The sequence below is a fragment of the Ctenocephalides felis genome, unplaced genomic scaffold, assembly GCF_003426905.1.
Source record: "Ctenocephalides felis isolate EL2017-DRISC unplaced genomic scaffold, ASM342690v1 CF-g0.4_SCAFFOLD_02321, whole genome shotgun sequence".
NCBI classification, from domain to species: Eukaryota; Metazoa; Arthropoda; class Insecta; order Siphonaptera; family Pulicidae; genus Ctenocephalides; species Ctenocephalides felis.
The window spans coordinates 16,288-40,636 of record NW_020538475.1 but is presented as its reverse complement, the minus strand read 5'-3'; the positions used below and the strand labels follow the sequence as shown (position 1 = coordinate 40,636).

Below are 24,349 nucleotides of genomic sequence, written 5' to 3'. Positions count from 1 at the left end.
AGGGTCATAAAGACCCCAATGGATGTTTTTTTTTTTTAATTTTTACATTATTTGAAAAATAAAACACAAAGAAATTCTTTATAAATTTACTTGTAAAAGTCATAGAGACTCCAATATGTGAAAATGTTTCATTTTCTTGGGGTCTTTTGATTGATTTGAAAAATATAAAACAAAATGACCCTTTAGGCCTTAGGGTTTTACCTAAGTATCTTAAAGACCTCAAGAAATTATTTTTACACTTTTCAAGGTTCTTTTCAATTACTTTATAAATAAAGTACCCTTCAAAGTATTACTAAGGGTCTTAAAGACCTCAAGAAATACAAATATAATTTTTTTTAGGGGTCACTTTGGGATCTTGTAGTATTTTAAAGGTTTCCAAAAATGTACGCTTTTTAGATTTTAGAATTTTTTTAAAATGACGTCATTGAACCAAGAAATTTAAGGAAAAATGGACTAAAATGCATTTATTTGACGTGGAAATTTTTTTTGCTAAATTTATTATTTTTAATTTTGCAATGTAATTTATATAAATAAACTATTACGTCAAAAATAATTTAAATGCATTTTGGTTTTACGCAGAATTTTGAAAATATAAAAATTGTTTTAATAAAAATTTGCAAATTTTCTAAAAATTATGAAAGTTGCAAATTTTTGCAAACAAAAGATGTCACGTCTAAAATTTATAATATTAGTTATAAATAAATAATTGGCAAAATAAAAATTTAATATTTTAAATATTAAATTTTCGAAAAAAATATTATAGAAAATTTGAAAAGATCAAAATTATTTGGGCTTAAATTTGGATTTGTACTTTTTTGCACAAATTTGCAAAAAACGATTTCGTTGCAACAAGGGACTAATTTTTTTCTGCAAATTTTGGAAAATAATTTGCAAAAAAATATTAGCCCTTAAAGGTCAGGTCAAAAAGCAAAAGTATAAAAAATAAATTACAAAAATTTTGTAAAATGTTTAAAACAATTATATTTTTGCTTGTATACATATTTTATTATTAAAAAATATATATTTGTAATTATTTGAATATAAATATTAAATTAGTGTTTAATACTTTATATTTATAATTATTTAAATATAAATATTTAATACTATATAAACTAATTAATTTTTTAAGTGTTCAATGACGTCACAAAAATAAATTTATCCACATATAATTTGTATATTTGTAAATTTGTATTATATAATTTATCCTTTTTTATTGTAAATATTATACATACATATATATAAATAAATCAAAAAACGACTGTACATAGATATTAATTTTTATTATTCTATTAATATTATTCTATTGAAAAAAACTAAATAATAAACAAATAAATAATTACGATATTAAATTTATTATTGTATAATTATAACACGAACGAATTTATTTATAAACAAAAAATTGTATTAAAAAGTTTCCAAAAAAAAAAAACAAACAAAAATGAATTGAATTTGAATGAATAAAATTGAATTCGAAGGAGTTTATATGAAAAAATTAAATGATTTGTTTTATTTAAATTATAGATATATATTTATGTGATTTTTTTTTCAGGATAGAGTTAAAAATTTAATTATTGAATATAATTTTTTTTATATATTTTTTGCAAGTTCCAATTTTCCAACAAACAATTTATGTTAAATTGGATTATATAGTTGCATTTTTAAAGAGCTCATCAGGACATCAAGTGGAATATTTATGATTTATTTTGTAAAATTAATATAAAATGCAACTTGCCAATAGGCAATGTGGTTAAATATTTAATTGAATATATAAAATTAAAAAAAAATAAAATGCAAATACATTTTGTCAAAAAAAAGTATCAATTTTTCAACAAACATTAAATTTGTCATGTTTAAAGAGCTCATCAGGACATCAAGTAGAATATTTATAATGTATTTTTGAAAATGAATATATAAAGCAACTTGCCAATAGTCCTCATATAAAATATATTCAAACAATTTCTTCAGGGCAAAATATTTGGAATAAGAAAACAAATTATTACCAGTTTCATTTTAATGAGCTCATCAGGACGCAAAGCATTTTATATTTAATTTAACTTTAAAACAGAAGTTTTAACAAAGTCACTTGCCAATAGTCCATATAAATGCAATTTATTGTTATGTATTTCCGTATTATTATTTTGGAGTTGTTTCTTGAAATTTGATTTTTTACCTTGTGAGCAAAAGTGCTTGCCAGTAGAGTCCCTTTTTTTGTAATAATAATGATTTGAATGCAATATTTTATTAATTTATTACTCCAAATGACTTTCAAATTGTTCGTCAGTAGAGTCTCTTTTTGTCATTTTTGTCCTCAACTAAAGTACTCAATTACCGAGTAACATAGATAGTTATTTCTCTAATATTATGGCGTAATGAAATTCCGATTACAGTAGGAATAAATTAAAATAAATTAAGATATTCGTAAAAATGGAGCGACATTTTTAAAACATTTGTTTGTCATGTCTCTTTTTTTCCTATTCACTTTGGATAAAACAAATAACAAACAGACATGTTGTTTCTTGTTACAGATATCATGGCCGATGGATGGCCATGAAAGGCACAAACTGGTAATGAATAGAAAAGAATTAATTATACGTTGCAGAAGGATAGCGTAATTGTTAAAAAATAATAGTTATACACTAGTCCAACAATTACTCAACTACTTAAGCAAAATTATTTATTTCAATTTTTTACGAGCTCTGCAGGATAGAGAAATTGCTCTACAAGTTATAAACATGAATGAACTACAGAAACATGTTTGAAATATTATAGAAACCTTTATAAACATATTTATATAAGGAAATAAACGTTTAACATACTGTGAAAAAAAGGATTTGTATAGAATCTTGAATTTCCAATGAACATAAAACACGTTGGAGAATAAGCATTATAAAATATATATCACCATAATAAATTTAGCTAACACTAAATATGGCGAAAAAAGATTTATTTAATTAATATAAACTTACATTCAAATCAACATTTTGCAACTAAAAGTGACATTACTGATGAACAACCTGGAAGTAAATCATTTCAATTGATTGAAAAGGGACTCTACTGTTAGAAGTCGATTTTTTAAATAGTAACTAGTGGTGTATGGCATCGTGCCTTAAGGCAAATTGCTGGAACTTCCCTTACCGTAACGAAATGTTCGAGGAATATTAAATCTTTTCAAATAGATTAATATAAATACTGTAACATTTTTTAATATTTCTAAGAACTATATAAACTGAATTGCAGAGTTAAAATTATTTATTTAAAGTATATAAATGAGCTTTAGTATTTTAGCAATAATTAAAAATAAAACTGAATTATTTTCGATATACAAAAAAATTAAAAAAATATTTTTTTCTCCTCAAAAGCAATTGTTTTTTGGATCATTCAAATCGGATGCTCCGTTTTCTCAAAACCTCGATTTCTATTTTCTGCACTCTTTGCTCCGTATCTCCGTAACAGCCAGACCTGCCTTTGCCAAAAACTAATCAGCACATCTCCTTATCAATAGCTTTAGAACTTGGTTTAGAATTGATAGGGAGGCCTTAAGGCAAGTTGCTTGAATGTTGCAATAATAGCAAATAATCGACTTAATAAAAAAAAAGAGAATTAGCTATTCTAATTGAAAATGTTTCCTTAAGGTATAAATAACTAAAATTAGACAATTAGAACTTATTATTAGCCCAAGCAAACTTTAGTGAATTTTTACAATTTTAATGCTTATTATAGGCCTATAATATTTTAATAAGCTAGCTTGAACTATGAAATCTATTGTCGTATATTTTGCAGTTTTCTGCTAATTATAAAAAAAAAAACGTCTTTGCCGATCGTTGCTCAAAACTTTTCAACTCAAGTCCTCATCGAAATTGCATCGAATGATTTAAATTTTTGAAATAAGCGTCACTGTTTTTGCAAAAACGTCGGCGAAAACTCAAATTTTGTCATCGATACATATTTTTGAAGTAAAACTTTATTAGGCGCGACTAGGATGTAAATCCGTACAAATGCAACGGAAGTGCGTTACGGCTGATAAGAGTCGTTAAGGTAAGAGTCGAGTGCCAGTGATTCGTCATTCGCTCTCGATGATATCACTTTTATACGGGTCGATTGTGATTAGTCGTCGTGTATGTGAATAGAGATCTGTCGTTGCATGCGTAACGACATCAACGTTGTATGCGTACCGATATCAACAACGAAATCGGCATAGATAAATAAACATTTCATAGTTACATCGTAGTACAAATCTTGATTTAATGAAAAATGCCTGAATCAGAAGAATACTTTACCCTGTTCCTTGAAAATAATAAAACAAATTAAACAATTTGGGCCGTGTACTAAACGTAAGTTTATTCATTTGAAATTATTTTTATATTATTCGTAGTTTTTATAAATCTTTAGAGTTATTGAATTGGAAAATATTTTTTAGACAAGACAGATATTACAGCTGTTCAAAGAATGAAACTGTATCGCCAGCGAAAAAGTAAAAAAATACAATCAGTCACTGAATGTATGTTAATTTCAATAACATGAAGTTCTTGAAACACAAATATTATATGATGATGAGTGATATTGTGAAAGCAATATTTGTTTAGGCGTCGTTTAACATAATCCCCTGTGTGAACAAATATTATGGAATTTATTAATCAGCAATTACTTCATTTCTCTAATGAAGGTTCAAGTCCTAAATGCTAATTACAATGACAAACCGATTATATCGTATTTGAAGTATGACTTTAATTACATTATTGTTTTCAAATATTATACATATTTTTAATGCTATTATAAATATATAAATTATAATTTACCATTATTTATTATTATATATTATTGTTTTAAATAATTTCAAATAGATTATCTTCTTCTTTTATCGGTTTTCCTTAATGATCAAATTTTTCCTTAATATAAAACAAACAAAAAATTTCTTCATCTTTCTCACGAAACCATCTGGTGGCGAAACGGAGTTCGTCGGGTTTGCTAGTATATATATATATATATATATATATATATATATATATATATATATATATTACTATTCGTGCCCTATAAAATCTTATCAGGCCCAAAACACGCGAGGACAAAACCAGAGTCAACTACTAAAAACTAAACTGAACCCATTTTTATAGAAAATTGTCCGCAATTTCATTTTATAATCCATTTCACAAAATCCCTTTTCATAAAAACAATATTTTGTAGGGGAAACCGGATTAAAAATACTCCGATAATAGAAAAGGACTCTACTAACGATCAAACAAAACAGAACTAGTGGTGTATCGCATTGTTCCTTAAGGCAAAGTTAAATGTAAATGTAAATATAAATGTAAATATAAATATAAATATAAATTATAAATATAAGTTAAAATATAAATAAAAATATAAATATAAATATACTCCGTACCATAATGAAATATTCGAAAATAAAATTTAGTTAAAAATATTTCTTGAAAATTACAAAAATAAATTAAAAAAATGTTTTTTTCTCAAAATTGTTTCGTCAAAACAAGCAGAAAGTTTTTTGAATCATTCCAATCGGACGCTTAGTTCTCTCAAAAACTGCAATTTTTTACACATTTTTGCACAATATCTCCAAAACAACTAGACCTGGCTTTACCAAAAACTAATAACCACTTCTCCCAATCATTACAAATTGAATGTTTTTTAGATCATTCAAATCCGATACTCCGTTCTCTCAAAAACTCGATTTGGATCTTCTGCACTCTTTGCTCCGTATCTCTGTAACGGCTGGACTTGCTTTTGCCAAAAACTAATCAATACATCTCCCTATCAATAGGAATCGAAAGGTAAATGAATCATTCGAATCGGTTGATCGGTGCGCCCGAAAACGTCGACAGAAAAAATTGTATCCACATAAACTCACACATCCATTTTTTCTGAGGTATGTCAAAATGTTCAGAAACGTCTGAAACGTGAAGAAATGCAAAAAAAAAATATTCTTAATTTTCGGCCCATTACAATAACTTAAATTAAAAAGAACTATACTGAAGAGCAAATTAAATATCTCATTAATTTAAAAAAGATGAAACTTGTAATGAAACCAACAGAAATTCATCTTGAAATGTGAAATACGACTCTACTGACGAGCAAATTTATTATTGACCCAAGATATGAAAAAGGACTGTACTGACGAGCACACGAATTAGCAGCTGAGAACATGAAAAAAATTTACTAAAGACCTTTAGTAGTGACCTGAAATATAAAAAAGGACTCTACTGACAAGCAAATTAAATATCAGACTAAAGTATCAAAAAAGGACTCTACTGACGAGTAAATTGATTACCAGACTAGAAAATAAATAAAGGACTCTACTGACGAGCAAATTAAATATCAGATTAGACGATAAAGAAATGGCTCTACTGACAAACAAAATAGTAGCATAGGAAATGCAAATGAGACTTTATTTATATAGAGCAAAGTAGATTTCTAGTAGAGGTAGAATTCTAGGTAGAGTAGATTTCTAGGTAGAAATTTTCTACCTATATGAAAAAGAAAACTCTACCGATGAACAAAATTAACTTTAAAAAAAGAACTCTACTAACAACCAAATTAAATATAGACCTGAAAGACAAATAGATGATTTTACTATCGAGCAAATTAAATATAAACACAATAGACCAAAAGAGGATTCGATGAGCAAACTGAAAATTGACCTAAAGTAATAAATAGGACTCTACTGACGAGTAAACAAAACTGCAAGCTTGGGTATAAAATAAAGAAGAACTGATGAGCAAACTCAAATTTTGCAAAAAAAAATTAAAAATGACTTTATTCACAAATCATCGAAAACGTAAATGCAAAGCAAAATCTAAAAACGTCCGTTTTGCGCGCAAAAGACTATCACGGGGAAGGCATCGTAGATCAGGCTCCAGAAGTAGGCGAAGCAGGTCCCATAGCAGGTGCAGAAAATAAAATGGGCAAAATAGTAGAAAATGATTGTTTTGGATAAAAAAATGTTTACATACTGGTTTGCATATATATGTTTGTACTGTTTTATTAAATATTTGTTGTGTTTGAGTTTTGAACTTTGAAGTACAATCAATAGTCATAAAATAATTAATAATATATCGAATTTTTTTCCGATGAACATATATCAGTTGTGTTGAACAATTAATTTAAATTCGCTTGCCATGTTGCCCAAACCTAATGCATTATTTCCATTACACGTGTATTCCATTAGTTTTATTGTTATAAACGTTTTATTGTTAATTTCATATGTATAAATAATAGAATTATTAATACAATCGATAACAATTAATAACAAGATAAAAAAAGAAAAGGACTGTACTGACGAGCAAACTAGAACAAGACAAAAAGTCTTACAAAAAGGGCGTTCCTGAAAAGGACAAGAAGTTCTATGATTTTTACAAATTCACTAAAGGTTGGAATAAAGTATTAGGCGTTCTTGAGACGTACACAATATGTAATAATTTAAATAATTGCAGGTATAAGTTTGTTTAAAGATACCAATTTGGCCATCACAGTTTGAGGATTCTTTGCGTGTGAACAATTCTAACATGGCGGCAATGTGGCCAACATTGACATGACGATTATTTTGACGTACAAAATAAACTTTCTATTATTTACATTACATTAAAATAGACATTATACATAAATGGAGTAATTTATAAAAATAAAAGTAATTTATAAAAATATTCCTGTTGAGATGATAAGATTGAAGATGATTATCAAAACCATATCAAAACATTTCTTTCTAAAATGTTACGACGGGAAAAATTCCTAACCTTATGCTGCAAGTATCACCTTAAATTAGTTAAATTTAATATCATTGATTAAAATACATGATTAATTAGTACACAACTGTTTTCTCTGTTATAATCAGGTAAAATATCTAATAATGTCAGAAGAAAAAACTACCTCGATTAAAATTGAACCACTAGAATATTCAGCAGAAGATCCTCAAAATGAAGAGGATATTAAGTCTGAATCTTGTTCAGAGAATGGAGAAACATGTCTGGAAAGATTTATGAATTCTAAAATAACTGTAGAGGAAGAAATCAAACAGGAATTAATGCAGGCTCCTATAAACGTGATCGAGAAGGAGAAAATATTGGATCAGAAATAGTTCAAGTAAAATATTTGAGTAAAAGAGTAGATAACAATTAACATACATTTATATATAATTTTAGTTTTTGCTTAATTATTTCAAATTGCTAATGCAAAACTAATAAAATTATTTTTCAGTTTTAATTTTATATTGTTTGTTATAATGCATTATCAATTATATTTAAATTTTCGGTATGTAAGGCTGTTAAAAATAATATTAAGATATATAGAGCAAAATTTTCTGAAATAACTAGTACGTCCATAAATAGAGCTCTTCAGAATTTAACAGATATTGATCAGAATGCTTCAAATGCAGTAGATGTTCGTCAAGAATTAGATCTTCGAATAGGTAGTAATAATGCAATATACTGATTGATCTTCAAGAATGATGAATATAATAGTAGAAAATTATTGCAGGAGCTGCTTTTACAAGATTTCAGACTATGCAATTACAAAGAAATGTTTCAAGACATGTATCAAATCAGTTAATCAGTTATGGTTCTTGTCAGTTTTCGACATTAGGTTTTGTAGTTAAAAGGTTCAAGAAAAATGAGGATTTTATTCAAGAATTTTTCTGGAAATTAAAAGGTAATTACTTGCATTTATTATTATTATAGACGCAAGAGCCTTAAATAAGATTTATCAATATTGATCATTGCTTATAAATAAATTAATGTATGAATTGAAATTATTCGTGCAAAACTATTTTTGCAAGTGTTTATATATATATGGCGCTAGTGGGCCATATATTATTTATTAATTAATTCTTGAATGAAATCGCAATAATTTTATTTTCAACTCGATAATGAGTGTTTATTAATGTAATTGGTAAAGATGTTGATATGACATTAAATCAAATCTAAATTTCGATCACGAGAAAACGCTAGTTGAAAAACTCGATACAATATTTTTACATCGTTTTGAAAAGCGCGACAATAATATTCGATCGTATAAAAACAATCAGATCGTTATAGCTTGCTTGATGCCAGATCCGTATCAACTAGCCCAATATAATTTAGTTTTGTCATCAATTGGCGTCATTCAACTGACATCTGTCATATGGTGTTCATTCCGCCATATATATATATATATATATATATATATATATATATATATATATATATATATATTTCATAGTCAAAATGATTACTTTCAGTGATTCACACCATTAAAGATTTGTCTGTGGAATTTAAATGGAAAAGAAATCGCTTATTCGATGAAGCTACTTGCATTGATTTATATAACAATTGCACATCAAATCCTGAAGCAGAAGTACTTAAAACTGATGGGAAGAGAAAAACCAAATGGAGGCCTTTACCAATGGATACTGTAGTAAGTTAATACTAAAAATCATAGTATTTCTGTTGTTTAGAATGTTTTTATTTCATCAAATTTCTTTGACTTGATAATATTTTTTATATTTTTATAAAAATGTATATTATTATATTTAAGGAATTTGAAAAATTATCTTCCAAAAAATTGAAGATAAACGCAAAAGAAGCAATGAAAATAGCTGAGAAACTATATACCAGAGGTTTTATTTCATATCCTAGAACTGAGACAAATATTTTTCCCAGAGACTTCAATTTAAGGTATTTGTTATTAGTTATACAATTTTAAATAACATTACTTTTTATTTAATTTTATTTAAAGACATTTATACTTGTTGAATCTGTTTTGAATAGACTAGTATAATAAAGAGTGTACTGAAATTTATTTATGCATTATTCTCGATATGCTGAATAAATGGCATTTTTTATTAATTTTAGTCAATATGTAGAAAATCAGTGTGATGATTCCCGTTGGGGTGAATTTGCAAGGAAAATTTTGAATAATGGTGGGCCTAATCCAAGACAGGGAAATAAGTCTGACCAAGCCCATCCTCCTATTCATCCAGTTAAAGCTGCATCAGGTAACATTATAAATGAAGTTAATAAAATATCATCAATGTAATCTTCTGCTAATAATCTGTTTCACAATAAATTGCAAACTTGAAAGATTAGCACTTCTAGATTATTCTACAACTGATAATGAGACTATGTCTATAATTTTAGAAGATATATCATTTTCAAATTTGTAATTTTTTTTTTTTTTTTGTAGTTATTTAGGTTTTATTTATTACATATTTGCTTTACTTAATTTTATTTAATTGAAAATTGCGTTTTAAGGATTGACAGGAAATGAAAGTCGTGTGTATGAACTTATTGCTCGTCATTTTTTGGCTTGTGTTTCTGCTGATGCTGTTGGCTTTGAGACCAGTTGTGAAATTCAAGTAGGTGGAGAGTTTTTTTCAGCTACTGGATTATGTATATTAGAAAAAAATTACTTAGAAGTTTATGTGTATGAAAAGTGGAATTCTACAGAGATACATAATTATGAGGTGAGTTTGGAGAGAAATTATTTGAGAATTGATATTCAACAAAAATTCAATAAATCAATGCTTTGAAACTTTATTATTTTGAATTTTAAGGTAGGACAAAAGTTTACACCAACGAGTATTCATTTAGATCCTGGAGTCACTACACCTCCGCCACTATTAACAGAAGCCGAATTAATTGCACTGATGGATAAGCATGGCATAGGTACTGATGCCACTCATGCAGAACATATTTCAACTGTGAAAGACAGACTTTATGTTGGAGAAGGAGAGGACAGGAGATTGGTACCCGGTATTCTTGGCATGGGATTAGTGGAAGGGTAATTTTGTTATTATCATGATATATATTTAGATATATATATATATATATATATATATATATATATATAGATATATAGCTATGTATTGTGTATCTTTATATTTTAGTTACCAAAAGGCAGGTTTGGAAATGGCAAGACCGGATCGCCGCGCTGCTTTGGAGGCAGATTTAAAATTGATATGTGAAGGTCGCAAAGATCCCAATGAAGTGCTTCGTCTACAGGTAGTTAAGTTATTTTACAACAAGTACGATTACAAAATAGAATATATTTATTACTTATTTTCTTTCAATTATATGTGAATTTTTCTTATGCAGGTTGCTATTTACAAAGAAGCTTTCATTAAAATTGTTCAAAACTATAATGATTTAGAAAGAGCAGTTGTGGATCGATTTGAAGATCGCGGTTTAACTAGACGTGAACCTAAAGTTCCATATCGGCCTGAAGGAGCAGGCCCTCCGGCGAAATTAGAATTTAAACCTTTTCGGAGGGACGATGATGACGGTAAAACATTTTCGTAAATTATATATTACTGGACAAAATTGTTCATTCTTAACTTTAAAAAACCGCGCGCTTCGTGCGTACTGTTAGCACGAAGCGTCAGCGTCTTGTATGTTGGTAACATGTAAGTCAATCGCAATGTTCGCGTTTGACATAACCTGTCGCAACTTTTACGTAAAAATTGTAATGCCGCGTCTCCACTGTTACGAATCCGTGCGGCGAATGGTGCGTCACGAACAAATTTGCGCAGCGGAGTGATACTGTGCGAACGCACGAATTTCCTTCAAATTTGTCCACTGCGCATGTCCATAGCGCACTTTTTTCTTCTTTTTTGTTTGAAAATGGGAGGGGGGGGTTTATTTTTAGAATCACGTACCCTGCCGAACATGGTCGAAGCGACACGAAAATTTCAATAGCTTGCGTTCGCGGCGCTCGCTCCCGCCGCGAGCAACCCGACGCATCGGGCTGCCGAGAATACCCGAACCGACACTAATGGATTTTAATTTAATTATAATTTTATCTAACTATTAGTATAGGAAATACATCGGTAATTAAGTTATAGATATGTTGAAATATATATATATATCCAACTAAAATATATTTTGGTAGACTCTATTTATCATATTTCAGAGTTAATTTTATATCATCATGATATTATCATGTATATATATATATATATATATATATATATATATATATATATATATATATATATATATACAGTGGCGTCGGAACCAAATTTAAGTGGGCTCAAGCCCACGCAGCCCACGCGGTTCCGATGCCACTGTATATATATACTCTTACTACTTATATGACGTATCATATATTTATAATTAAAAATAAATTAAATGTTTCAAAAAAAAAAATGGTAATATTGTATTATTTGCAATTACGCTAAATATCATTTAAAATCTTATTAATATGCAGACTGAATTTTTGCTCAAAGTCTTTTCTGACAAGTATTTATATTTAGAACAGAAGTAATAATTTTTATTCAAAACTGATAATTGTTGGTCAGCCTGCCTCTGTATCCGTATACGTTATTTCTTTGAACTTGTACGTAAACGTTGATCTGTGCTACGGTATAAGTTCAATTGTACAGTGAAGGCATTGAGATATTTCATCTTATCCTCAATTTTGAAAATGGATATGCGTAGAGAAGATGTTATACTTCTTTACACTTCTTATAATTGAACTGTATCAAGAAAAAAAATATTATGGAATCCTAAAAATTTCAAATGTATCAAATTGCTCGCAGTGTGCGTCGCGCACAAGAGCCAACGCATGCGTGCGTCGCGAACAGGATTCGCCGCACGGATTCGTGCAGTGGGGACGCAGCATAAGATTCGCTCTCTTATATCCTAGACAATATAATAATATGTCTTATATGATACACCGCCGAAGAGTAAAGATCTATTAAAATATATAATATTAACAATCCATCCAGCGTTTTAATTTACCAATTACATATCGAGAAATTCATAATTTTTTATTTATCTCAATTTTAAACTAATATATCAAAAATATATTTCAATGGTATTATTTGTTTTTTGATGTACATTGTTTTTTTTTTTTTTTTTGTTTAGATGATAGTGGATTTGGCGGACATGGAGGTGGTGGCGGAGGCGGTAGCGATAACAGGCGTGGTGGTGGGTGTGTATAATTTATTATTTTGTTGTGATAATTTATCACAATTAGAGTCAGAAATTAACATACTTTTGTTTATTTTCTTTTTAGTGGTGGCTTCTCTAATTATTCAGAAACAAGAAATTCAACAAAAAGTAATACTTATTCAAGTTATCAATCTACATCAGGTGCATATTCCTCTGGTTCATCTTCACGAGTTACCAATGATAATAGAGGTAACAATTTGTTAATTAAGTTTTTGAGCATATGAAGTATAATAGTTTGTTCTCAATTATATTATTTGCAGATAATTCCTTTTTCCCAAATAAATCAGATGACAAAACTAGATCACATGGTGGTGAAACTGACTTTAATGTAAATGATGATTTTGATTGTATGATTACAGGTAAAATTATTATTAACACACTATAGGCGGGCCCCGTAAAAATACTCGTCAGACCAAACTGATATGTGTAGCGGGCAAATCGCTTGCTCGACACGAGTGCTTTTTCCGTCGCCTCGCATGAACACAAATGGCTGTCACATTGAACATATTTTTTTATAACTCTTTTTTTTAAAAAAAAAAACCGTCTGGTTGTTTTGAACTATAAAAAAATTATTTAATTAATGCATAATTAAACATAAAACTAACAAAAACTAGTGAATGGCATCGTGCCTTCAGGCAAATTGCTGAAACTTCCTGTACCATAACGAAATGTTCGAGGAATATTGAGTATTGAATGAAATATTTTTTTTCTAAAGCAAATGTTATGTCAACACAATCAGAATGTTTTTTGAATCATTCAATTCGGATGCTTATTTCTATCAAAAACTGCCATTTTGTGTACATTTAGCTCCGTATCTTTGAAATGGCTGAACCTGCCTTTGCCAAAAACTAATCACCACTTCTCCCAATCATTACTAATTTAATGTTTTTTAGATCATTCAAATCGGATGCTCCGTTCTCTCAAAAACTCGATTTCTATTTTCTGCACTTTTTGCTCTGTATCTCCGTAACGGCTAGACCTGCGATTGCCAAAAACTAATGAGCACATCTCCCTATCAATAGGAATCGAATGTTTTTTGAACCATTCAAATCGGTTGGTCCGTGCGCCCGAAAACGTGAACGAAAAAATGCGGCCACCAAAAACACACGCACACACACAGACACATCCATTTTTAATGAGGTATGCCAAAATGTTCAGAAACCTAAAAACCGTAGAAAAATGGAAAATTTTTCATTCTTGATTTTCCGCCCATTACTATATATAGGTTAGTTATAACTAACCTACGGAAAGTTAAAAAATTAACGTACAGTAGATATATAAACCAATTTTTACATACGTGAAATTTATGGAAAAAATCACCCCTTATGAAGAGGTGCTGGGACCCGGATAGCAAAAATAGCTGAACCACTTCAATTAAACTATTTGGTTTCAAAACAACGCAACTTTGACCTAAAAATGATTCAATAATTGGAGGATTGTCAAATTCTGACCACTCCACTTCTTCATTGTCATTATTTCCAGAATCTCTGGATATAATCGGTAAAACTCTACGTCTTCTAGGATGAGAAAAATCTTCATCCACATACACTACCAAAATCAGTAATATAAAAATCACTTCCAATTTGTGATAAATTATTGACGCAAACTTTACTATCGCTATCCGATGCCATTATTTCATTATTGCAAATAACAATGTAAAAAAGATTTGAACTATACAAATCTGACAAATAACTAAAATATTTGATAAAGTATATATTGAACACCTTTTTATTGTTGTAAATTCTGCATATTTATCTACAAAACAAATTGCGAGTAGCTTGAATGAAAAGAAACTTGAAGATAAAACATATTGTTTCTTATCCTTATTCTTGTTCTAAAAGTCTTTCAATACGTAAATCAATTGAATCTAGAGAAAAGTATCAGCTATTCTTTCAATATCATATGCAAACCGATCAGATAAAAGTATTTTGACTCACTTTTAAAGTTAGTCTATTCAAAGCGTAATAATACCTTGCCCGCCGATAAGCAACAGTCCTCGCAGAGCGTAATTTTACGGGGCCCGCCGATAGTGTGTTAATTTTGTTGAAATATTATTAATAACTTCTACAAGTATCATACTATTTTTTATATTATTTTCCTGTGTATTACTTTCCTGTTTTTTTTTTTCAATTTTTAATTCTAAAATTTAAAATTTACTAGATTTTTTTTTCAGATATGGATTGGGACGATAACTTTAATGAAAATGGTATTGTTGACAGCAGCATACAACAGAACGATAATAGCAACTCAAATTACAGCAGCACCAAATTTACTCGTAATTATAAAAGTCTAAGGGCACAAACGGAAAATAAAGACTTTTCAACTAATCAGAAACAAACATATGGAGGGAACAGTTCCGGCTGGCATCAAACTAAACATTCTAATAGAAAGCAAAATGATGAAAAAGAGGTTTTATGCAGTGGCTGCCAAGAACCAGCTAGAAAGTAAGAAAAAAAATTTTACAATCATGATATACTCCTGCATATTTTATACTGAGGATTGTTGTTTGATATTTTTTAGACAGACTGTAAAAAAAGAGGGTCCAAACAAAGGCAGAAAATTTTATGTATGTCCCAAACCTATGGAACAACAGTGTAAGTTCTTTGAGTGGGCAGAAGATGAACCTGAGCATGATAGCAATGAATCAAGTAAGCACTAAAATAATTAAAAGTATATATAGTTTAAGATATAGAGATATACAAACATATATGCTATGTGAATTTTATTATAGCTAACAACTGGTCAAGTAAACCTTCAAAGTCAAGAAAGACTTCAACTACAGTTTCAAAGAGAAAAACAACTTCTAAGGCAACTGGTACAAAACCCACTTCAAAAAGAAAATGTGGCCAATGTCGACAGGAAGGACACACAATTAAAAATTGTCCAAATATTAGCCATGTATGATATCTCAATGAAAAATGAGACGGTAATAATTGTTTTAATTTTTTTTAACATGAGTTTTAAGCATTACATTTTAAAATAACACTATATATGTATGAACATATGTATATATATATATATATATATATATATATACATATATATATATATACTAGCATACCCAGCCTTGCGTTGCAACGGCCCTTATTAAAATCCATCTGATTGAAATTTGAATCCGTTTGACAACCAAATTTCAAACCTTTTGTTATAAAAAATTTATATCAATCCAAAAATAAATAAAATCCGGATTATTAAACATTTGAATAAATGAGTACATTACAAAATGTATAATGAATAACCAAGTGATTTTTATAAATTTGTTATATCTTATTTGGTATTACGTTCTATTTACCTTCAGCTAACATTTTAACATGTTCTACGATGCTTTATTTAGGAATGGTTTCACATACTATTGGTCACATACTATTGGGAACTTGCTATAATCCTTTAATATTTTTTTTGAAAATTTTCCATAAATTTATGATTAGACACTCATCGGATTTCAATGCATTTTTTTAAATTTGTTATTACTTACGAAACACTTATAATATAAATTTCCGACTATACATTCATATTCATACTATCCCCGAAACTAACATGGAAAAAGTTCTGAGGAATTCGAGTCCAAATCTATTAAATGTTTGATTTTTGGCACTTCGAAATTTAATATGATATGATATAATATTCAGTTTTCAATCATGATTTCTATTAATTTTGTGATGTTTATCTGAATGAACAACTTAAGCAAATTAAATCTTAATCATAAATCAATTTATTCATAAATTTCCCGGAATATTAACAAACGTCATTTTCGGCATTTATTTAAAATTCGTAACCGCCCAAATTTATTTAAATTTGATAAATTTTATTATTCTGTATCTTAAATGTGATTTGTGATATTGCCTAAGTTGCAATAATTAATGTATTTGTGCCTATTGGAATTCGTTAAAAATATTAATTCTTTTGACCTGTCAAAATTTTGTTTATGATTAAAGTTAAATTTAATATGTCGCTTTTTCATTCTGATCTATTATGTTTTGAGGACGTGTTAGTATCCGAACTAATATGTTGAGCAAACCAAATAAATATAAATTATAAATTTATTCATCTAATACTTTCCATAGATATGGATAATTGACATTTCACTTTTTTTAGTTTACAACTATCAAAATTTATTTAAATCTATAAACATTATATATTTCTATTATTTTGAATATAGCATTTTGCCTAATTTGGATATAACTGTTGTATATATTATATTATATCTGTCCCTTTTTCAATTAGTAAAAATAATATATTTTTAGAATTGTCATTTTTTTTTTCAAAAATCATAAATCGTTTTTTCTCGAAGTTTCCATAAATATTGACATTTGTCATTTTAGTGTTTTGTTTTTTTTTAGTGAATTTCTGTCAAAATTTATGGAAATTTATAAATAATATAAAACTAAATAAATATTTCCTTCTTGGTCGAAATTTAATATAATATGATATAATATATTTTTCAATAATGTTTTGTATCTACAATATTACCTATAACAAAACTTGGAATAATTAATGTATTTGTTTTTTATTGAAGTCGTTAAAAATTCAATTTTTCTGAACTGTCAAAATTTTGTTTATTATTAATGATTAATTTAATATGTCGTTTTTTTATTGTGATCTATAATGTTTTGAGTGGTTTTGAGGAAGTTTTGGTATCCGAACTAACTTCGTAAGCAAATCAAATAAATATAAATTATAAATCTATTTATCTAATAATTTTTATAAATATTGACAAATGTCATTTCACATTTTTTTAATAACTTTTATTTAAATTTATGAACATTGATTTTTAATTAGATTTAAAATTATAAACAGTGATTTTGAATGTAGCTTTTCATCTAATTTGGATATAAATGTTGGATATATCTATATATGTATATGTTTTTGAACTGTCAATTTTTTTTTCAAAAATCATTAATCTTTTGTTCTCGAATTTTCCATAAATTTTGACATTTGTCATTTTAGTGTTTTGTTTTTTTTTTGGTCATTTTCTGTCAAAATTTTTAGAAATTTATAGAAATTATATATTTATATTTCAAATTTACTGTTCAAAATTTCCTATAACCTAAGTTGGATATATATGCACACGATGAGCCAATAAAATTTAAAATCGGTCCAGTAGTTTGGGCGTCCATCGCGAACCAACATCGTGACACGAGATTTATATATATATAGATATATATATATATATATATGTTGAAAATGTTTAAATTTGATGTTGAAATGTATGATAGATTTCTTGGAGGGCGTAACATCAAGTAAAAAAAGTAAAGTAAAGATTTTCTTCAAGACATCTTTATATTTCCATACGTTTCGACGTAAAATTCTACGTCATCTTACACAAAATTCCTATCCCCCACATCTTATAAAATCCGTCACAAACAATAGACTCACTTTTTTAAAAAACAAAATAACTAACCCCAACCTAAGTTTAATTTCCACAAAAGATAATAATTTTGAAGGTACCATTTAATATTGTTTTCAATCATTTTTAACTTCTCATTTCTTAACTTTGGCCTTTATATGTTTTATTTAGGTAGAATTAGAATGTTCTGAAAAATTTTTTTTTTATCATGCTTACAATTGTAAGTATGATAAAAAAAAATTTTCAGACATACTGTTGATGAACAAATATGATGTTGTATGCGAGTGGACTTACTTGACATATACAATTTATTTATATAATCAGTTAATATTGCCGTTGTTCCGAGACTATTTTCTTAAAGTAAAATAACAATATAAAGAAAATATTAGAAGTACCTTCCTCAGGACCTCGCTAGCATTACCTTCGTGCTGCGTATGGCCCCAGCCAGTTGCTATAGCTTTTTATTAGTAATTTCATTATTTTTTGGCAAACAGATTGGTATTACTTGCTTGTTTAAGTTCACTCTGAATATAAAAATAGAAAATAAAATAGTCATTTTTATTCAGGTTATGATGATAAAACTACCAAATTAATTCAAGGTTTTATTGATTGCTATGTGGTGCTAATTCAAAATGCATTTTAAACTTACATTCTATTCAATTTCAATAATCCTACATCATAATATTTAGAATTGGGCTTATATTCTGGATGCCTCAATCTTTCTGAAACGGTGAAGAGTTGAGAGTATTCGAAATTTTTGGGTGTGCCTGAATCAAAATCTGTAACACCCAACTGCACGAAATTCACAGAACCTCTGAAAAGTAGTTTTCGTTAAACGAGAACGAAAAAATAATATTATGCTCAACTTACAAATTTTTGTCATAAACACAATGAGCTGCCGTTAAGACAAAGTTATCACTGATCAAAGAACCTCCGCATGCCCAAATTATATTGTCTTCTTGGCCATAACCAAGACGCGCCTGTAATGAATCAGTACAACTTAATATTCTTACAAATTATTGATTGTACATATATTTAATATATTGTTCATGGATATAAATATACCATGTGCGGAAATTCGCGGTTCTGAGCTTTTTTCCGCCTACTATAAAAGGTACTACCGTGTGTCCACATCGGTTCACGAGGACCTTTTTTGCAGAATTTGTTAGAGTGGGTAGAGTGATTTTTTCGCAAACTAAATGCGAATATTCTATACATTCTGAAAAGTTAAAAATGTAATGTTCTTACGGTACCAAATAAATAGATTATATGACATTTATATTTTTAGAATTTATTTCTATTTTTGAAATTGTTTGTCTTAACTGTTTTCCGCTTTGTCTTCGCCACTACCAAGAGGTCTAAGATTTTTGCAAGGATTTTCTTTTTTCTCTGAATTTGGTTGTGTTTCTGGTGCATCTTCCGATGTTGGGCAACATACTAAATGGCTTAGTTCACCAGGGCAGAAAGTTGGACTCGAACCAGATACAATCAGACTTTGAATAGCGGGACAAGAAGACAAATTCGAACAATCACCATGTCGATTATCATTAGTTGTGCATGTTTTGCCTTAAGAAATCAGTCTATTTAGTTTTTTTCTATTGCAAGTTTAAATTAATTCGAGAAATAATATTGATTAAAGTCTTTATATATATATATATATAAACGAGAGAAAATAGTGGCCATTTCTTTATGATAAAGCCTCAAAGTTTAAAAAAAAAATAGTTGGAGGAAGCAAAGCTATACACCTAATAAAGAAATAATAATAATTCAAACCTAAGAATAGCTATAATAATAAGCATCTACACATTATTCTTTCAAACAAAGTTAACATTGAAACTGATGATATTTATTTAGGGTTCATATGAAATAAAATTATATGCAACTAGTAGAAAAAATATACAAATGTAATTTTATATTCTCTCGAATATAACAAATTCAAAACAAATTAAATGTAACCTTATTATTATAGATTTTTACATAATTTTTTTCTGTGTAATTTGAAATTTATTTTATTTTTTATTATACATTCTTGCACTTATGTAAATTATAAATTTTATTGTTGTTAAGCAAGTAGACACCTATAAATTTTATTTGCTTTTTTAGTTATGAATGCCCAAATTGCAGTGAATGCACAAATATATTCAGCTCAGGTGGAGGTGCAGCTCTCGCTGAATTAGCATCAGCTCCTTTTTTGGGCACCTTGCCTATTGGGCCAAGATTATCTTTTGAAGAAAATAGAGGAAAATCTGTACTTTCATGCTTGCCCGATTCTATATCATGTAAAGCATTTTCAAGTATAGTACAGAAACTTACCAATTAAATCATTTGTATTTTTTTAAAGTTGTAAGTAATTTTTATAATACACTTTTGATTTATTCTTCATCAAAATATTTTGCTATATTCTGTGCTAGTTCTAAATCCCAAGGTGTATCAATTTCTAAACTATATTTTGCTGGAATTTCTACCACAGAGCAACTGAATTTTTATTATTAGAGGAAAAAAGAATGATTATTAAAATTATTATATCATCATCATCAAATTTCATCATCTTTTTTTTTTATTACCTATCATCTTGTAGAAGGTTCTTTTCAATCAATTTGCGTGAGGCTAAATAAAACATTCCGTTCTCTATTAATTCTCCATTCCAATTTTGACGTCTAGGTCTACTCTCTGGATTAAAATTTTCTGAAGTTATTTTATTACCTTCCTCCTTCCATCGCAATTTAAAAGACCTAATACAAATATTCATATTATTTTCATATTGATGGAAAATTCTTACTCATTTTGAAAATTATTTATTTAATTATTATGCATTTTAATTGCAGTGAGAACAGATAGCAATAACCCGTTGCTATTGAAATAAATTAATATGTTTATAAAAATACATTTATACTTTAACTCTGTACCTAGTAACACTGAAAACACACTGGGTATTGGTACTTGAAAAAGTTAATTGAGATATTGCTTCTAAAATATAATCTGTCTTGAGAAAGGGTGTAGTACATTGCACTAACATTAAATAATCTACATTTAAATGATGCTTTATAAATTCTTGTATTGCAGATATAGAAGTAGATGCATCAGTTGCATATTCTGGATCTCTCCAAAACACTTGTGCACCTGCTGCAATTAAGTATGTTTGGAACACAATATTAATCTAATATAATTTATGCAGTTATAAGAATAATTATTGGCATAGGGATTTAGATAATTATTTTATTTAGCTAATCTTTTAAATCTTTGTTCAATTTCACAATTTAAGAATAATTAATTAGCAAACCTTCATTGGCTTCTTTAGCAATCAATGATGGTCAGTTGAAACCCATATTGCTTGGATTTTTCCCTCTTCAAGCAATGGTGTAATTTTTTGGACGCTTCGTCTAATGAGTGTAACATTATTAATTTTTTGCAAATTTTTCAAAGGTATTCCTTTTGAACCTCCTCTTGCTAGTATCAGAACAGCAATGTTCGGATGAGGTGCAATTAAACTAATAAAAAGTAGATATATATATATATATATATATATATATATATATATTTCAACTTTAATAATTTTATCTTTCTGCATACCCATAAACATAACAGAATAATAGTGTAAAAAACATATATTTCATTTTCATTATTCAACAAATTAAATCTCTATTTCAAACAGTATAATAATTTCATAGAATGAAGTCACATAATTATATACATTATACAATATACTCTTTGACAAAAAACAACAAATAATCAGTTCCACAATATCAGTGAAGATATAACTCAATACATAAAAACTGAATGTTTCTTAAACACTAAATTAAATAATAGAGGAAGTACCTCTGAATGAGATAACATGTACAATCAGAGCTGTAAGTTTTCTCAAAAAACTTTTCTCATTTAATAACAAACAAAAATAACATAATGATAATTGTTAAGAATATTTATGAAAATGATTTTTCAATATGTTAAAATTTTCGATATACAAACCACATTCAGTACATATTACATATTTTCCTTGTGCAAAAATTTTTTTATGATCCAACATATGTTTGCAATAATTAGTGCCGTTTTTAAATCCTGTCTGACATGCATGGCATTCATATTTAAAATGAGTCAAATTCATATTATTTTCTTGAATTTCAGAATTATAAACCATCATGCCAGGCTCACCTCCAATGAATGTTTTTTGGAAGTGTTCTTCCAACATTTTTTCTTCCGATGTCTTTACCCTCTGGTTGTCATTTATTCCACTGCAAGAAATGTAATGTGCTTGTAATGCAATATTATTCAGAAATTGATCACCACATATTTGACAAAAAAGTTTATATTTGTATGCATACGAAAATTCATATGGTCGCTTGTTAACATTGTATGATGCCCAAAAATTTGCATTTTGGCTATTCATATATTCCTCACTCCAAGTAGATTTACATATCGCTTTATTTGCTGAATTAGATGTGTAAGTTGTATGATAAAAAATATTATTAAAGCTTTCTTGATTGATCGGTACATCAATTTCTCTTATAACTAAATTCAAAGGCATCTCATCATTGCCATTCATATATTTGTCAGCATTATCATTAAATTGTTCAATTTCTGAACTACTTTTTGTTTCAGATGGAAAGTACTTATTCATATTATCTTCCCAATAAGGATTTCTCGTTTCAGCATTTTGCTCTTCCTCAAAAAATTCAACAATGAAGTCTTTTACATCATTTGTTAAGCCCATTGAAATGCTATCGAGATTTGAATCATCATTCAAATTATTTACTAGGTGCTCTGGTGCAATGTTCCTCAAATCGCTAATTAAATCATTAGATTCAATAAATGTCTTATTTAATAAATCATTGCCAAGGTTATCTTGCAAATGGTAAGGATTTTGAATACGGCCTTCTGATGATTGTTGATGATTGTTATTATTAAACTCGTATCCTTCATTTTTATCAGTAAATGGTGTTTGATTCTGATTTTGTTTTGTAAGGATATTTTGAAAATTGAGTGCATTATTTGATGTATAATCAGCTTGAACAACTGGAATTTCTTTTACAACTTGCAATCCATCAACATAATTCTGGTAAGCCTTATTCCAGGTAACATCTTCTTTTGCTTTTACTTCTTGATTATTGGCTTGTGGAAAAATAAGTTTCATTTTGGTGGGATTTATTACATTAATTTGGTTTCTCTTTCTGACTGAACCTTTTGCGACCAATACAGATTCCAATATTGCACATTTCTTGTTCTGGGAGCATCGACTAACTTTTTCTCTCCTATTAGTTGATGATACAGTTGTTCTTTTTCGAATGACATCAGTCGGTGTTTTAGTTGTTTCACTGGCTTTACTTATTTTTACATTTGCAGGCTTAGTAGGCTTTTTGCCTAGTGATCGTTTCAAAGGAGTGTTGATTGTTGTTGATAATTCTGGTTGCTGAATTGGCTTGGTTTCATCGACTTCTTTTTCAGGTCCAATATTTTGCACTCCATCTGCTATTTCATTGGCATCTAACATATGAATTTTAGATTTAATTATTGATTAAAATTAATTTGCATACTAAATCATTCACACACTAAGCCTATAAATAATAATGACCAATTTACATATACTATATATATATATTTTAGTCAGGTTTCCTGGGTATGTGTGCATAAACTATTCACCAAGATCTATTTGATGATTTCTTTAGTGCTATAAGAGCATCTGATTACAATTGCACAAATATAAATATAAAAAGATTTGATCCTCTAACTCTAGTTTGGTTGCCGTTACTTGATATATATATATATATATATATATATATATATATATATATATATATATATTCTATAATAGCACCTATTTTAAGCATCATGTAAATCAGTCATAATTTTCATATACCACAAATAAAGTTATAACTAAATAAATAAAATACCATTAAGTAGTTATTGTACATTGTTTTTTAGCTGTTTCAGTTTTATCATTCTTTCGAGGTCTTGGATTCTTCTTACGTCTGCCTTCAGTTTTATTTGAAGATTGCAATACTTTATCAATAGCTGTGACACAATCTTTTAATTCTTGTTGCAAAACAGAAGCACTAGTTTTAGATTTTTT

At 28.1% G+C, this 24,349-nt stretch overlaps 2 protein-coding genes across 2 annotated transcripts; one reads left to right on the top strand and one right to left on the bottom strand.

Moving 5' to 3' along the window:
* Window positions 1-7,861: 7,861 nt before the first annotated feature.
* LOC113380697 (DNA topoisomerase 3-alpha-like) lies at window positions 7,862-15,842 on the top strand. The gene is made up of 17 exons (XM_026619838.1): window positions 7,862-7,944; window positions 8,013-8,093; window positions 8,262-8,419; window positions 8,488-8,658; window positions 9,227-9,402; window positions 9,523-9,662; window positions 9,840-9,982; window positions 10,239-10,450; window positions 10,541-10,767; window positions 10,874-10,988; window positions 11,082-11,268; window positions 12,852-12,918; window positions 13,003-13,127; window positions 13,199-13,297; window positions 15,112-15,382; window positions 15,459-15,586; window positions 15,670-15,842. Exons 1-17 carry the CDS (start codon window positions 7,862-7,864, stop codon window positions 15,840-15,842), a joined length of 2,556 nt encoding a protein of 851 aa, XP_026475623.1.
* A 2,894-nt stretch (window positions 15,843-18,736) lies between these two features.
* Window positions 18,737-19,419, bottom strand: LOC113380696 (phenoloxidase-activating factor 1-like). Its single transcript, XM_026619837.1, has 4 exons — window positions 19,351-19,419; window positions 19,156-19,265; window positions 18,935-19,099; window positions 18,737-18,809 (listed from the first exon to the last, which is right to left on the bottom strand). Exons 1-4 carry the CDS (start codon window positions 19,417-19,419, stop codon window positions 18,737-18,739), a joined length of 417 nt encoding a protein of 138 aa, XP_026475622.1.
* Window positions 19,420-24,349: the final 4,930 nt, after the last annotated feature.

What these genes read in the sequence shown, in the direction of transcription:
- LOC113380697 (XM_026619838.1), top strand. Translation starts at nt 7,862, where the DNA reads ATGTCAGAAGAAAAAACTACCTCGATTAAAATTGAACCACTAGAATAT. An exon ending in GGCATGGGATTAGTGGAAGG is followed by an intron (nt 10,768 to 10,873) that starts GTAATTTTGTTA and finishes TTTATATTTTAG; the next exon opens with TTACCAAAAGGCAGGTTTGG. An exon ending in AGTTACCAATGATAATAGAG is followed by an intron (nt 13,128 to 13,198) that starts GTAACAATTTGT and finishes TATTATTTGCAG; the next exon opens with ATAATTCCTTTTTCCCAAAT.
- LOC113380696 (XM_026619837.1), bottom strand. Translation starts at nt 19,419, where the DNA reads ATGTGGACACACGGTAGTACCTTTTATAGTAGGCGGAAAAAAGCTCAG. An exon ending in ACCGCGAATTTCCGCACATG is followed by an intron (nt 19,266 to 19,350) that starts GTATATTTATAT and finishes GATTCATTACAG; the next exon opens with GCGCGTCTTGGTTATGGCCA. An exon ending in TGTGTTTATGACAAAAATTT is followed by an intron (nt 19,100 to 19,155) that starts GTAAGTTGAGCA and finishes ACTACTTTTCAG; the next exon opens with AGGTTCTGTGAATTTCGTGC.